This window comes from Atta colombica, unplaced genomic scaffold (genome assembly GCF_001594045.1).
Source record: "Atta colombica isolate Treedump-2 unplaced genomic scaffold, Acol1.0 scaffold205, whole genome shotgun sequence".
NCBI lineage: Eukaryota > Metazoa > Arthropoda > Insecta > Hymenoptera > Formicidae > Atta > Atta colombica.
In genome coordinates, this window is record NW_017259300.1 from 910650 (window position 1) to 927904 (window position 17255).

Here is a 17255-nt window from a genome sequence, read left to right on the forward strand (position 1 = left end):
GTGAGAAATCTCGAGATATTGATCGTAACTTTTTTGTGAAAAAATGAACAAAAGTAACATAGAAAACCGAGCATGAAAGATTTCTTTTTATTTATTGTATTTTAAACTTATTTTTTGGATATATGTATATAAATTTCTTTTATATCAGTTTTCTTATAATATTTTTAGATATATAATTATATAATATTTCTTATACAAATATACATTTTTAAATTAATTTAATATTTTTCCTAATTTTTATATTTTTTTTTATTTTTCAATATATTTACAATTTATTTTTATTAATTTTCATAAAGTTTAAATTATTTTATTGCAATAGTAAATTCGTTGGAATGCGATGTGAATAAATTTAATGAGTTTTGCGAAAAATTTTAATAGAGCGAAAAAAAATGAAAAGAAAAAGAAGTTTAGATGGTAATGCTAACCGTGGCAATGCTAACTTACTTATTTCACGCATGCGCACTCCATTTTAGTCAACATTAATGTAGAATTCACACTATGTACGACATCCACGACGTCCGATATTCATTGTATCGCTTTGAAGCTATTCACATGTGAATACGATTTTAGGGATTCGTACAGTACACCATAATCTGCAATATATTCTGACTATTCAGCTGTGTTTTTAGAAAATGAAATGTTTATACGCAATTATAACGGAAAAAAAATTTATTGAAAATATTATTAATTATGCAATGGAAACTTAATAAAATAAAGCAAACTCGATTTAAAAAGAAAAAAAAGCTATAAATTAGATCACGTATTCGAACGAGAAACAAAAGGTGAAGCTTGTATATTAGTACAAGAAATGCGTTTTGAAGACTTAAATTGGGACTACAATTATATTCAAATGACGCCTAATACTTTTGATAAACTACTCCATTTAATTGGAGAATTAAATGGAAATGGAGAATTATAGAAAAACAAAAAACAAATTTTCGACAATTTTGCTTGCTGTTCGACTATTAATAACATTAAGGTATATTAACTTTATTATTTAGTTTTTCTTGAGATATATGTTTCTTTATTTACTTTAAGGATCAATTTTTTTAATAGATATTTAGCATCCAGCGATTTGATGGCATCACTTGCGATGTCATACCGTATAGGCAAAAGTACTGTTTCTGTATAATACAAGAAACATACGAAGCTATTTGGGAAGTTCTGCAACCTCAAATTTTAGAACAATCTTCTCAACAAGATTGGATAAAAATTGAAGATGAATTCTTTAAAAGAATGGAACTTCCCATATTGCGTAGGAGCTATTGATGGAAAACATGTTGTGTTCCGATATTGTAGAATCAGCATAATATATGAAATAATATTGAAATGTAAATAAAAGTGAAAGCAAATATAATTTAACCTCATCTAATCTAGAATTATTTTTATAAATATTTCATTACTTACAGGATTGTCATTATGTACAATGTACATCAATCGCGTGCAAATTGTCCGTACATACATCGTCGACGAAAAAGTTAAATCTTAACGAACATTCTTATACAATAAGCATCGTCGCACGACAAAATATTGTTAGCTGAAATATCTAGAAATCAAGTTTTCTTATTGGATATCAGACGTTGTATCGGACGTTATCGGATGCCGTACGCAATGTGAATTCTAATAATCAAAAGTGCCGACAGAAAGAGAGAGAGAATACGGTCAACGCTATGCTGCAAACGCTTTGAAGCGTTTTTTAATTGATCAGTTTGTAAAATTCTTTCTTTTAATCGATCCATGAAATGCTTCATTTGCGAGACTTTGACCATAACTATTGAGTTGCGCTACTATATTGTAACTGCACCACACTATGATGGATTATATAAGAGCTGCGTTCGGCAATGCAAATCTGAAGCGTCGGAGTGCTCTTTTTCTACAGTACACGTGACATATGCTATAATATAAGAGCATTCCGACGTCTCTTGCATTACCGAACGCAGCTAAGGTGAAGTATTAAGGTGCTTTTTCATGTGCAGCACACTGCGGCAGCAAAAATGTCACGTCATAAATTTTTCATAATTACTTCCGCTATATTTGCTACGTATGAAAAAGAATAAGGCAGCATATGTATTAAAATTTAAACTCAAATATGTGTCTTTTATTTGCTCAGCTCGAAAATTAATATGGAAAACTTAAAAAGATATAAACTTGTGATTATATGGCAACTGTTAGTGCAATTATAATTTGAACAATTATCATTTCAAGTAATTATTTAGAATTTATTTAGAATATTCCCATCATTTCAAATTCTACTAAAAATGTACTCATTGTAAATGTACTCAATTTTCACATTTTTTGTAAATATTGCAGACTTTTTCGACTTCGAATTCTTTGCTGTTCGTTGTTCATTCGATTAAACTTCAATGAAATATGACAAAATGTATTTTGCGTCGGAAATGCGTCATCTCATGTAAAATTTTTAACCAAGCAACGAATTGCTGCCGCAAACGTGCTTCCTATGAAAAGTCAATTTTAAGGTGTCTTTTCATGCGATGCTAAAACGCTCATTTTCTAACGTCAAAAGGATTACCGCAATTGTTGCCAGCGACAACTGGGGATCGATATCTTCAAGGTAAAAATTACAAAAGTGACCAAATTTACTAGATGTTGATCAATGAAATTATCAATATTCTAGTAAGTTCGCTCACTTTTGTATTTTTCTCGTTTTGTATTTTGTAATTTTCTCGTTTCAAGATACAGAATTGATTCCCTGAAATTTATGAAAAGGGTATACAGACTACTGACAAGATGGCAGACAAATTAAATATTTTTGATTTATTTATGTCTACATAATTTGAGAATAGTTTGGGGAAATTCAGAAAAAATATTTAAACATTTGGATAATAGTTAATTTTTTTTGTTATTAACAAATTTTATCATGCATCAAGTTCCCATACAGCACAGAAAGAAATTGTAGAAACATTACAGAAACCACTCTGAGTCAATTGAAATCGATTAAAAAATGACGATATGAAATTTATCAATAAAGTTCGGACGCTGCTTTATTCTTGCGTTCACCTCAGGCATAAATACATTATCGATCACATAATTAATATTTCGATAAATCGTTTTCAACAGCTTAATTGCTTATCATAATGATTGTATTCAAATTCGATATTATACAATCTTTTGATTTCATATTTAAATAAATATAAAACTTAGCTAAATGGCCGTCAAATAATTAGATTAATACATTTTTTATTTAAATATAAAATGAATTATATTAATTATTATATATCATAAAAACGACTGTTAAACTAAAAAGATTGTACTACATAAAAATTGTAAAAACTTATATTTTTATATTATTATTATAGTAATAATTAAAGAATTACAATTTTGCAATGTTCATGAAATATTACAAGCATATTATTAACATTTTGCATATTATTAATTTATATTTCTGTTATATCTCTGCAATGTTTCATTGCAATCTACATTGCAACTAATATTGCAACATTGCAGCAATATTACTTCAATCTTCTGTGCTGTATGGATTAGTAGACAGCGATTTTATGTAATGTATTTTAGAACCGATTGTTCCACTTTTTGGTAAATTTTACCTGTTGTAAGAAGTAAAATTACTCAATTACATGCGCGAATTATCAGATTTATCTCACAGATAAAATTTAACACATTTAATTTTAACATTCAAAATTTACCAAAAAGTGGAACAATCGGCCCTTATGAATGGAATCGATTAGAAATGAAGAAAATTTGAGGAAGAGACATTTTTATTATTATTTTTATTTGGGAAAAGTCGCTAGTTTGTAATTCAATAGATTTACACACACATTGCGAAAACGAATGTACATGCACGAATGTAAGAGTATATACACACAACTTACATTGCCGCATAAACATATCATTTTCTTTATGCATATGCTTATGCAGCTATGTAAGTTGTGGATATATCATCAACGGGTGTATTTTGTAATAAGTACAATCAGAAAGAAACTTGAGAAACATAATGGCCCAAAACTTATAAGAGCCATTACACACAACTTCCGCATAATTATATGCATAAAGAAAAATATCTAATTACATTTTTGTCAGAGAAACAAATATAGTATATAGGATATAATATATAGGATTGGATTGGATTGGATGATTTTCTTTATATATATATATATATGTTTATGCGGCTATGCAAGTTGTGTGGAATGGCTCTAAGCGCAAAATGCTGCCGCACACTACTGTCTTCTGACAAAGTGGATATAAACTATATAACAACATCCACTTTTCTTAGGATATCGTCCATTTTTGGACGATAGGCTAGAGATGATAAATCGATATTTCGTATACTCGTGCTATATGTAGCATGATATTATACCGAAAGACACTGTTAGAGGATTTCAAGCCATCGTCAATCAGAAATCGTATATTCCGCAATACATGATTTCTGATAAGTTGAAATTCTTATTCTTTTGGGATCAACATTGCAAATGCTTTGAAGCGTTTTTTAACTGGTCAGTTTGTAAAATTCTTTCTTCTAATTAGTCCATCAAAACATTTGTAGCTAGACTTTTACCATAGCCTCTGTTCTTTGTTCCTTGTTCCTTTTATTGTTCGGAATCTCTTAAAGTTTTATTTTGAAAGTATATTAAGCCTGTAGCATACGATGTTACTGGATTAGAATCGTACTGACAGCATCGCAGCCAATACGGTGGCAAGATTCTAATCCAGTTAGCAATCCAGTAGTAGCATCGTGTGTCGCAGGCTTTACCCCAATTTTCCCGCGAATTGTTAGAAAGATTAGGTTAAATTCGGCTCTGAAAAGCAGACGACGGGCTTCACATATACCAATATATGCCTACTTATGTATTGTATGATAATGTATACGGGCGATACAGAGCACGTGTTTTCTCATCAGCTTGCATCATTTACGTCGTATGTCGTTTCATCATGAATGGTATAAGTTTGGCAGACATACATGTCCAAAATATTCAGTATCCGGTAGTAATTATTAATCATCAATGATTATGCGAATATTTTTTCTGCCGAAAGCTCTAGCGCGCGATACAAGGTAGTCTTTTACTCAGAGGCTACTTTTCCTACTTATCAGCTCGATGACGTTTCTTGAAATCTTCTCATTAATCGGACCTAACATCGAGACGGAGTATAACGTGATAAAGAAATGTTTCACGAACAAGAAGAGCCCGTACCGAAACTCTCAAAGAGAGATATCTTGCTTACATCATTTATTGTAAGTTTCGTCCGTGGTTGCCGGCTGATTATTAAATTTATATGCAAGTTATCTAGCTATATTATTTTTTATATTATATTTGTTATTTTTTCTACGTTTTTTGTAATTTTTTGAGAATAATTGTTCATATTGTTTATATAAACTACATATTCCATTTATAATTCACAACCGGCTAATTATTATAGCTCATATTTTCCTCATCAATCTCATATCAATCTCAAATCATATTTATCATTTAAATTTTACTGATTTATTCCACATGTCTACTGTTACAAATTGATTTTCATGAATGACCGTAAATAGTTGCGTTTTATTTTCTTATAAATCATTTCTACATCATCAATAGATTGCTTGTTATTAATATTTCGAACGTAAAAAACTAATTTTGGCTAATATAAGGTTAATAAATTATTTTAATATATTATTTTATTTTTTAACTTTTTAATATAATTTACCATTTATTGTTTCTTTGATATCTTAAATATTTAACTTAAATTTTAATAAATTTTTTTTTATCAAATTATTACTGACAAATATAGAACAGACAGAAATTTTTGTCTAGAATAACATAGTTAAAATATTAAAATACTATCAATAGATTTTAATAGACATCAATATGATTTTATTAAAAAATAATTGTTACTTCATGTTAGTCAGGTGCTCTTGCAGGAGTTATTTGTGACGTGACACTTTTTCCATTGGATACCCTGAAAACGCGCTTGCAAAGTCAACATGGATTTTTCCAATCCGGCGGTTTCAGGTACCTGTATAAAGGCATAGGGCCTGTAGTACTAGGTTCGGCTCCGTCAGGTACAAAATAAAACACAGTTATACAAAAAAAAAATATTTTTCCTCTAATATTAATGAAAACATTAATGTTACAGCTGCTATATTTTTTATTACTTATGAAGGAATAAAACAATATTCGCAACCAAATATACCAAATCAGTATCACTCCATTATTCACATGATCGCAGCATCATCTTCTGAAATAGTAAGTAATTGCTAATTGTATTCAATAATGGTGCTTTCCACTTAGTGAGACAAATCAACATAAACATTTTATCTTTCTTAACATTCAGTAACAAAGATAGAACGTTGCCTTGCGTCATCAAATGGAAAGCATCTAATGTTTTATAGGTCTATTTGTCTGCACTAAGACCGATATTCAAATTATATATAGATTATTCTTATATTTAATATCATTTTATAGTTAAATAAATGGTCATATGAAATTTTCATTTTGAATTAATGTAAGGAATCATTCCTTAGAATATTTTATAATATTTAAAGATCATCTTGTCAAAGATCATATTTTATAAATATCGAAAATATAATAAAATTTGATTCACATATGCAGACTGCCTGCTTAATTCGGGTACCAGTTGAGGTTATTAAACAAAGGAAACAAGCGCTTTTGTCTGATTCGCATCGACTGAGATTAAGAACATTATATCGCGGTTATGGAAGCACTGTCCTTCGAGATCTGCCATTTGGTGTGATTCAAATGCCATTATGGGAACATTTCAAGTTTTATTGGACCCAACAAATACAACGGGACTGCACACCTATGGAAGGTGCCACTTGCGGAGCTGCGTCAGGTAATAAATCTAGTATTTAGTAAAATAATTTTAGAACAATAATCTTACTTATATGAGATTTTTAATTTTTTTTTATCTTTCAGTTGCAATATCAGCCGCCATAACGACGCCATTAGATGTTGCAAAAACCAGAATTATGTTATCTAGCACATCTGCAGAAAAAGAGGAAGTTAAAATATCGATAATGTTGAAAGACGTTTACAGAGATCACGGTTTTAAAGGGTGAGGATTGTATAAAATATATTTTTTTTTCAATCGAAATTTGTTTCTGAAATTTTATATAATGTTTTTAGAATTATTTAGAAAAATTATAAGAAAACGACTCAAATGATTAAAATTCAATACATGTAAGAAAGAAGCTATGAGCTAATATAATATATTTATTACAATAATTCTAATATTTATTATAATAATTATCAAGATAATTATAAACAAACATAGAAATTTACTGACAAAATTTAATCACAAATATAACAAAACGTTTCGATCTATCATGAGGTCATCTTGAATATTGTAACAAATATATTGGCTCGTAATTCCTTTCTTATATATATTTAATATTTTCAGGTTGTTTGCTGGTTTTTTCCCGAGAGTAACTGGTTTTACTATGGGTGGGTTTATATTTTTTGGTGTTTATGAACAAGCTAGAGAATTTTGTTTATCCTATCTTTCTTAGTCGCCATTAAATGAACGAATTATAAAAACTAAGTTATGTGAATTACATACAATTAGTAAAGAGAGAAATTTTCTCACTCACAATCAGTAATGTTCTACTGGAATAAATAAATTCCAAAAGGTAATAATAACTCAATAAATTTGATTGAATTAAAAAAATTTTTTTTTCAATTTATTCATTTCTAATATTTTACTGTAATAAAATTAAAAATTCTCGTTTATCTTTTCAGCCAGTCAAGGAATTTCGAAGTAAAAACAATTTTTCAAGTTTCTATGTAATAATAAGTACAAAATTTTTAACATAAAAATTTAACATAAAAATAAAAAACTACATTTCATGTACATTTAGAAATATAATTCTATCACTGAATCTTATCAATCGCGATTCATAATCACATGAATGTGATTATGAACAAATATCATTTTACTAAAATTTTACTAAAATATGAAAAAAAAAGAGCTAAACGATCAAGAATCACATATTTAAAATTTTAAACTGCTTATCACATAATTTTTCAAGTATACAAAATTGTATGTGCACATTCCATACATTTTTAAAAAATCTGCTATTTGCTAAAATATCTAATCTATTTTTGCGAAGTTGTATTATGCTAACAACATTGCATATTTAAAATTCTGAGCTTTTACTAATAAACAAAATAATATCACACTGGTCATTAACAATACATTAGAATCTATTTCATTATGTTTATCATAATATCAGAGATAAATTATCTAGTATAAAAAAGCATAAAAGAATAAGTACAATAAGTACAAATACTGATTATATTAGATTGCGCAACAATACCTTTCCCCAGTTTTTTTGCTTAGAACAATTGCTTCTTCTACCTTTTGCAAATTTTCAGGATTGGATATGAAATCTTGTATAATTTCATCAAACAATTCGACTATAAAGAACAAATATAATAAATATCATTTTGTAAATAAAATAAAACAATGTTTATTAAATGTAATACTTTCTTACCTACGTTCTCTCCCGTTTTACTAGACGTTACGAAAAGTTTGGTCTGTGTACCACTCGCATATCTCTCTACAACACTTTGTATATCTGGATCGTCTGATACAAAACCTTCATCGCACAAATCCTTCTTGGTGGCACAAAGATATACTTTACAATTCTCTTCAATGCTTCTAAGTTCTCTTACCCAGTGCTTCGCTCTTTGGAACGTACTCGATTTTGTAATATCATAACACACTATGGCAGCCTTGGCACCACGATAATATGTTCTAGTCATTGCGTCATACCTGGTAATTAATGATAACAGCACAACTTATTGGTACTATATTATAACGAATTCGGTCATTTGCATTACATTAGATTAGTGTATACTAAAAGTTGCTATGCTTAAAATTAACAAAGTTAAATGTAAAAGCATGTAAATCTTTTCAATGAATGAATTTAAATACTCAAAAATGATATTGTTACATTATTTGATGGAATATACATATATTATTTCATTATTAAAATTGATTATATTTTTTATGCCATTTTTACTTTACATAAAGTAGTTTTAATGTGCACTAATTTAATGTAAGTGAATATAACCGAATTTATTATTAGTTATTGAGTTTCCAGCAAGAAACAGATACAGTTAATACAATGAATTATTACATCCTTATTTGCCAATTAAACAAAAATGAAATAATCATTATATTACACTGTAATTGCTTTCTTTTAGGAGATATAGTCGATACAAATGTTCATTCTATTATTCATTAAATGTCAAGAATGATAGAACATTTATGTCTTCTAAAAGAACTGTATCTCCTAAAAGAAAAGCACCAATTTTAACAGCATCTCAAAATTTCGAGTTGGGTAAGGTTACACATGATGTAGTAATTTTATATACTTACTTCTCACTGCCTGCAGTATCCCATATTCCCATAATAAGTGTCACATCGTTCACTTGCACTCGCTTCGCTGCAAACACAGTGCCTATTGTCTGCGGCATAATTTCAACTGGATTAATTGGTATGACGCCCTCCCTTCCATTTAGACGATTCTCAGTGCAAACTTTAACACAACTTTGTTACTTTATAATTTTCTTTCCACAATGTCGCGGACTAAGGAAACAAGATGTACCATATTAGTGCTCGCAAATTGACTAGGCCCATTCTTTTTAGCTGCATTTCTTTTACAGAATATCTGTTAACAATTTGTTTCTTATTTTTTCTTTAATTTCTGTAACGACTCCCTAGTGAAAATTTTTCTCATAATTTTTATACGAATTGGAACATTTTTCAGAAATATTCAGAAATATTCGAAAAGTTACAGAATTCTCTCAGAATTTCTCATATAAGTGAATTCTGAAATATTCTGAAATTTCTCATCTCATAATTTTTAAAAAGTATTTTTAAATTTTTTAGATTTTGTAACATTTCATCAGAAATTATATTTACAAAAAATCTTAACAATCTTACGATATATTTCATAATTAACATATATGAAAAATTCTGAGAAAAGATATAGATTTTCTGAGAAATGTTCCAATTCGTAAAAATGTGAGAAAGTTATAAAATTATAGAGAAATTCTGAAAAATTATATACACATTCTAAAAAATTATACGAAAAATTCTGAGAAAAATTTTCAGGATTGTATCAGCATTGAATATCAGCATTGGTGAAAAGTATTATAACTATAACGGATTACAATTATAATACTTTTAAAAACTAATTTTTTTGAAAGCTTTATTTATTTATTTTATTTATTATTTTGTGAATTAAATTTGAAACGAAATATTATAATTATAAATTAATAATTCGAAACACCCACAAATGTATAATTGTATACTTCTTTCACATTAGGTCTATTTACATTGCTTGCGTTTCTGCAATCATTATTTTTGCTATCTTTCTCTTTAACACCCGAATATGTATTTATATCATTAAATGTAAAAAATTTTGGGATTTCAACACAAACAAATATTATAGTCATCAATGTATTTAATTTTAAACGCACGAAATTAAAACTGCCCAGTTCAGCTAAAAGGAATAGTCCTGCTATCGGGGAGGATTTTAAAAAATTCTAAGGAAAACTACGTCTTTTCTTTTTCCTTTGTCAACAATCTTCTTTGTTGAATCGTCTTTTTCATATAGTATGCACAAGAGAGGCATTAACGCTATTAGACATGCCCTTTATTAGTCTTCACATTCTTTCCGTTCTTTTGAGAAATGAAATAATTAGGTTATTCTATTAATTTGATACAAACACGTGTAAAAAACGTTTTCTTCTTAATTAAATATTATGGAAGTGCGAAGATCTACAACTGCGTGAACGCACTCTCGTACACACGCATATAATCGAGTAAATACTTACATTCTGGTAGGGCCTATTGCAGTTAAACGAGTCGTGTACATATCTTTCCATGAGACTCGTCTTTCCCACCATCGCGTTACCCAATAATACGACTTTTAAATCTACGCGATTCATATTTGACTTCAATCGATTGCTCTTCCTCTTCAAAAGAGCTTTGTTCTCAGAGTATCATGTAATGTATACATACACAAGGTTATGGCATGAAAAGCCACTTTACATTGACCGATTGACGTTCCGAAACGCACTGAATGACTGAACCACTGAACAGCATTCAACGATACTGATCATGGCGGAATCAAACAAGGTATTGCGCATGGATACTTTGCACTCAATTACACATGATCTTCTTATTGGTTATCGAATGTTAAAGAAGGATGAAATGATATATCATGCGCATCGTACGTGAAACGGAAGACACTAGACTTTGGCTTCAGAATTCAAATACTTCAAACCACTTCAGATTTTGCTTCTCTTTTCCTCTCCCTTACATGTAGAAAAGAAAGAAATATTCCTTTTATGTCAATACTTTATAAGAATATGGGCCAGTGAAGTTTACCGAAAGGTGGAACAAGTCTATATTTCGTACGCAAACTGTACCTCTTTGACATATTGATTATATAATAAAAGATGTATGAGAAATAAATATGGTTTTATTTTATTATATCACAACGTAAGAGAAATAAATAATGTTGTTGGTCTCTTATAATTCACTGCTCAATATAATATATTCAGTAAATATATTTTTTACTATGCTGTTTTAAATAATGAATCTAAATACTTCAATTAATAAAACAAGGATTTTACTTAGAATTTTTTCTCTAAAAAAAACTATCAAATACTCAAGTTTTTATATTTAGGTTTTTCATTTCTTGATTGTGATTTAATCTTACTTAATTTGATGATAATGTAAAAATCCCATTTTTCTAGTTATAATTAAATCACTGCAAACTAGAGAATAAAAAATTGGACTTAAATAGTATTACGTATACTTTTTTGAAATACACAGCGTATATAATACATAAGATGCGATCTATTTGACACTCAACGTTCGCAAGCATTATTTGCTCTTGTTTAACATTCAATAAACAAGAAAAATGATAATCTATAAATAATTCCATAAGCGTTGTAAGCATCAAGTGAAACGCATCCATAAATATAGATTAAAAGGAATCTCATTTTCAGATATTCATGTATACATTTTTATATGATGATATATACATGTATATATTTTTTAGTTTACATACGAGGAGTTTACATACTTGTTAATTCAAGTAAGAATTCCATCGCTTCCACCTCTTGAATTACATTCTCTCTCGTAAACTATGTAACGAAACTAGAGGTTCATAAATATTTTTTTAAACAGATATACGAATACAATAGATTTTTGCTTTTCGAATATTAGATGGTTTTCATTATTATTATTATTATTATTTATTTGGCCTTTGCTTGCGCGGCAACTGCGGCCATTGCAGCCTTAACTGTCTCTTCATCACCCAGGAACTTCATAGAAACAACAGGCTTGAAATTTTCATCCAATTCGTACACAAACGGGATACCGGTCGGTAGATTTAGTTCCATAATTTGCTCATTGCTCATTTCTAAAAAAAAAAAAGATTTATACATATTTCATAAATTGTTATAAAATAAATGAAATAATAAATAAAAGAAATGAAGCAAAGCGTCTTACCATCCAAATGTTTCACTATGCCACGTAAACTGTTTCCATGAGCGGCTACAATGATCCTCTTGCCCTCTTTCAATTGTGGAATAATTGTATCGTTCCAGTAAGGTAACGTCCTTTCGATAGTCAATTTGAGGGATTCAAACTTTGGAAATTCGTCAGGCTTTGGTTCATCGGCATAACGCGCATCTTTCACTATCATGTCATAATATTTGTGATCAGATTCCATTGGCGGTGGTGGTACATCAAATGATCTCCGCCAAATCTTCACCTGTTTCTCTCCATATTTGGCAGCAGTTTCTGCTTTGTTCATACCGGTAAGACCACCATAATGTCGTTCATTCAAACGCCATGTCTTTTGAATAGGTAGGTTTTCTTGATTAATTTCCTTCAGGATCAATTTGAGTGTCTCATGTGCTCTTGTGAGTACTGATGTATGAGCTATATCGAATATATAGCCTGCATCCTTGAGAGCCTTTCCCGCAGATATAGCCTCATTCTTGCCTGCAAGAAGATTTCTGATATACAAATAATTTTTAATTTAATTTTTAATCTTTTATACTCTTATATAAAACTGGGCTTAACATGTTTTGTAATAACCTAATATATAGTTCTTCGAACATCTAAATCAGTATCCGTGCAATCAGTAAATTTATAGATTCTTGAGATCTCTATAAATTCATTCGATCAATAAAAATTTTTGTACTTATGTTAAATTTGTTGATTAGATGAAATTGATATAATACTTCATCTTCATTCATTTATGAAAAATAATAAATATCACAAAGATTTAATAAAATTTTTAAATCTAATTTTAATTTAATCGTTTGAGATGTCAAATGTTAAAATATTTATTAGTGTGTACAAATGCACACAATATAATTTGTCAAAATTAAAATATAATGAATAAAAGATTTTTATTATCCGTATTATATCAAGTTTTAACGTGACATGATATTTAATATAATTTAAGATGTACGACTGCAATACGTCAATAATATTATTCAGAAGAGAGACTCAAAAGATTAGCATGGGATCACGCGACCTTTCGCCCTTGAAACGGCGAATTGGACGAACACATTTATGCCGACATTTACGCACCCTTGTCCGACAGTTTGGAATCATACCACCCGCAGAAAAGGTTCAACTTATTCCACTCGCTCTCGCCGTGACGAACCATAACAATTCTATATTTTGACATCTTTTCTGATCGCGAAACTCAGATAATTTGCGACAGAAGCGCACAATGAACACAGTTCGATACAGTTCGATATTTTCGCTCAGCTTCAGTCAATCCCTTCCCCCCTATTCTTTGCGATTATTTGAGGAGTAGGGATAAAGCTTACTAGGCCGGTAAGCCGATATTCATATTTCAAAATATATGATAGACATTTTACATTTTATAATAGCATTTACATTTGTTATATGTTGTTTGTGCACGATATTAGATTATTGAAAAAAATTTTTATTTAAGCATTTCTTATTTAAGTAGGTCTGTTCTTTATTCCAGCATTCTCTGGACTTCAATTTTTTGCACCTCGTGCACCTGGTGTTGCTAATTTTGAAGTAATTTTAGTAGAATTTCTATCAGATTTGAAAATTTTTTTTTTACCTGAAAATTTTTTGGAAGTACAAAAATTTAGACTTTTCGGGGGACTTTTGAAAAGGAAAATACAAAAAAAGTTCAAATTTACAACTAAAATATTAAGAAAACTGCAATATAAGGAATTACTTTCGAACAGACTTGGCAACAAGCCATCCAGTTTAAAGAGTGCAGGGAATAAAAAACAGACCTTATTTCTCGTCGATGATAGTCGATGATGGAACATACCCTAGATATACCTTATAATTCTCACGTACTCCTTTTTTTGAGATTTGTAGTTTGTATTATATTTCAATTGATAGAGTGATATAGAGTTTGAAGTTAATCGATAATCACAGAAACAGGAATTCAAAATTTTCAAACTGTCGACGATGCAGCGTACAGTGACAATTTCTGTTCGAGCACAGTCAATATGAATAAAATCATTTATTCAAAAACAGTGAATACTCTTTCAATTTCTGCTCTTTTAAAACAGTTCAAGGAGAATCATATCATTATGCGTGATCATGTATAGCACATATGACAGTAGAATGGATATCGCTTAAGAGAATGCGGATAATCGCAGACAAATTTATGAGACTGCAAAGTGTAATTGTGGTATATGCTTTATTTGCAAAAAGGTGACCGTCTATTATACTAGAATTATGGAGATAATGAATACCGAAAACACTGGTGAGTTGCATGCATCACTATCTATAAAGCACCGTGACAGTCTCCTGTCAAGCTCATGCAACTGGCAGATCAGCAATAATAAACAATTTGTTGATGCTGTCACCATTGCGCCAATACAGTACTCATCTGCAAGGTAAGTGACTTGATTACTATAGCCTTTAAGTTAACAACATGATATTAAAATAATATAAATTTTTAAACATTTGTAGAATAAACTGCGAAGACGTAGCTTCAGTGGATACTTGTATTGCTTTACAACCAATGAGTTCTAATACAGAACCATGTATGCTGAATATTAAAGTATCAAATTGTCAAAAGATAGCACGCATTGCTATTATTTCTGAAGGTAACGTCCTAGAAATCTTCAAACAATTTGGAGAATATGAAACAACGATACACGCTGAATTCATAGATGAATATGAGGAAAATATAGTTTTCCTTGGCGAAACTATGATACATCCTCCTACTACAGAAGTTAGTATTAAGGTAAGCTGACTGTTATTTACATACTTTGATTTTACATTTAATGTAATAAAATTTAAATCAAGTACAAGTAAATGCCTATAAGAGCCAATATTAAATAAATGTATATATATTGTTAAATAAACATTGAAAAACAAATCATTTTAATTTACGTTTGGATTATCTTTAGTAACTGTAAATGATCGTCATAATTAAATATTTAATATTTACTTTCTAGTTTATTAGAACAAAAAATAAAGGCCCTCTTATGTGGATATATGGTATAAGATTGTTTTTGACAGACTCTACAAAAGAGGCAAAATCTAGTGCCTTTGACTATGATATCATACAAACTTTTCTCAGTAACGCTAGCAATGGCAAAATGAGTCAAAAGTCTGAGATGGCAAAGAGAGTTGACGATAAACAGGAAAGTATGAGAAAATATAGAGAGAAACTTTTGGAGACATTTGCAGGCTCAAAATATGACGAATATATAAATAAAATTGAAAGAAGCGATAATAAAAAACAATTTTTAAATTGTGGAGATAATTATGAGCAGTCAAATGCCACCGAATGTAAAAATAGAATTGAAAGAAGAAATAGTAAAACGGAATATCCAAATTGTGGAGAGAATTATGAAAAATCAGATATCAAAACCTGTATTGATAATAAGACAGAATTTATAAAAGAGACAAAATCCAGTATTGTCAATGATAAAGATTTTATTCAAACATTTCTCAGTAATATATTTCTCGGTAAAATGAGTCAACCTATGTTTGAATTTTACGATAACCGCGATAATAATAAAATTATGAATAACGAGCAGTTTAAACAGAAAATTTTGGAAACTCTTACATCAGACTCGGATCATTTCAAATGGAAAAATGAAATTTCAAAAAGAGAGAATGGAAAAGAATGTCGAAATTGCGAGGCTGATCATGAACAATTGAATTCTTTTGAATGTAAAAATGGAAATATAAGAAATAGCGACGAAAGTTGTATAAACCGAGAAGATAATAAGAAATCCGATATAGATATTAGAATCTATATCGAGAATAAATTCCATGATATGGAAAAGAGATTGATAGAAAGAATAGAAGAGATGGAAGCGAGTACCAATCAGAAACTGGATGCTATTTTGGAAAGACTTGAATCACGACTGAATGTACAGTAAATGTATTTTTTAGTTATTAATTTCTTATTTTAAGAGTAATATATTCTTTATTATAATATAGGGGAGCATGGATCTATGTGGTAGCATTTGATACAATTTATTTCCGAATATTTTGAAAGTAAATAGAGATTGAATTAAAACACGTTGCAGTCAATCAATGCAACAATCGATTTCAATAAATTTTTTTTACATTTAATAAAAGAAAAAATTTAAGTTATCAGATATTTAGTAACTTAAGAATGTAAATAGTAAATAATTTGTTGAATATATTTTTTTGCTTTTGTGTTAATCAAAAGATCTGGCTCATTTTAACAAAAATAAAGTTCCTTTTATTATTTTTATGTAATCTTAGAATAAATTTGTATTCATTTATCATGTATGATATTTTCAAATTTTGTATCAAAATCACATACAAAAAATTGCACATTTTTAAATTTATATTTAAATAATTTTTAATTCACTTAAATTTAATATATTTTAATCCTAGCTATACTTTTTTTTTTCTTTAATATATATACATACTTGGATTTTTATCTATATTTGTTACATAACTTCTTTGTTATTTGTTTATCTATATTTGTTACATAACTTCTGCAAAAAAGGATATTTCAATTAATTTTTTTTTTAATCAATGGAGAATTAATTAAGGAATAAGTCCATGATGTGTAAAAATCGATACAATTAAGTAATTTCAAGATATATATAGATTCAAAGAAAAAGAAAAATTCAGAACTATGAAAAAAACTCTTGATTTAGCAAATTGCACTGGAGTTTCTGGAACCGCAGTGTATAGCTAGGGTTAACTTGTCTAAATAGTAGACAATTGCAAACCCTGTCTTAAGA

At 29.0% G+C, this 17255-nt stretch overlaps 4 protein-coding genes across 5 annotated transcripts; 2 read left to right on the forward strand and 2 right to left on the reverse strand.

Moving 5' to 3' along the window:
• The first annotated feature begins 4708 nt into the window (after nucleotides 1-4708).
• LOC108687351 (S-adenosylmethionine mitochondrial carrier protein homolog) lies at nucleotides 4709-7572 on the forward strand. Of its 2 annotated transcripts, XM_018193059.1 has the most exons (7): nucleotides 4709-4912; nucleotides 5008-5206; nucleotides 5860-6016; nucleotides 6091-6200; nucleotides 6567-6807; nucleotides 6891-7029; nucleotides 7375-7572. In XM_018193059.1, exons 2-7 carry the CDS (start codon nucleotides 5138-5140, stop codon nucleotides 7481-7483), a joined length of 825 nt encoding a protein of 274 aa, XP_018048548.1. In that variant the 5' UTR covers nucleotides 4709-4912; nucleotides 5008-5137; the 3' UTR covers nucleotides 7484-7572. The 2 variants fall into 2 exon arrangements, with proteins under 2 accessions (XP_018048548.1, XP_018048549.1); XM_018193060.1 differs by lacking the exon at nucleotides 4709-4912 and having other exon boundaries at nucleotides 4925-5206.
• Nucleotides 7573-8271: 699 nt separating this feature from the next.
• Nucleotides 8272-11046, reverse strand: LOC108687357 (ras-related protein Rab-24). The gene is made up of 4 exons (XM_018193067.1): nucleotides 10821-11046; nucleotides 9358-9446; nucleotides 8468-8748; nucleotides 8272-8390 (listed from the first exon to the last, which is right to left on the reverse strand). The coding sequence occupies exons 1-4, from the start codon at nucleotides 10932-10934 to the stop codon at nucleotides 8272-8274; spliced, it is 603 nt and encodes a 200-aa protein (XP_018048556.1). The 5' UTR covers nucleotides 10935-11046.
• A 959-nt stretch (nucleotides 11047-12005) lies between these two features.
• Nucleotides 12006-13821, reverse strand: LOC108687308 (phosphoglycerate mutase 1). Its single transcript, XM_018193000.1, has 3 exons — nucleotides 13603-13821; nucleotides 12508-13005; nucleotides 12006-12418 (listed from the first exon to the last, which is right to left on the reverse strand). Exons 1-3 carry the CDS (start codon nucleotides 13700-13702, stop codon nucleotides 12252-12254), a joined length of 765 nt encoding a protein of 254 aa, XP_018048489.1. The 5' UTR covers nucleotides 13703-13821; the 3' UTR covers nucleotides 12006-12251.
• Nucleotides 13822-14303: 482 nt separating this feature from the next.
• LOC108687342 lies at nucleotides 14304-17132 on the forward strand. The gene is made up of 3 exons (XM_018193048.1): nucleotides 14304-14909; nucleotides 14986-15262; nucleotides 15477-17132. The coding sequence occupies exons 1-3, from the start codon at nucleotides 14749-14751 to the stop codon at nucleotides 16410-16412; spliced, it is 1374 nt and encodes a 457-aa protein (XP_018048537.1). The 5' UTR covers nucleotides 14304-14748; the 3' UTR covers nucleotides 16413-17132.
• The last annotated feature ends 123 nt before the right edge of the window (nucleotides 17133-17255 follow it).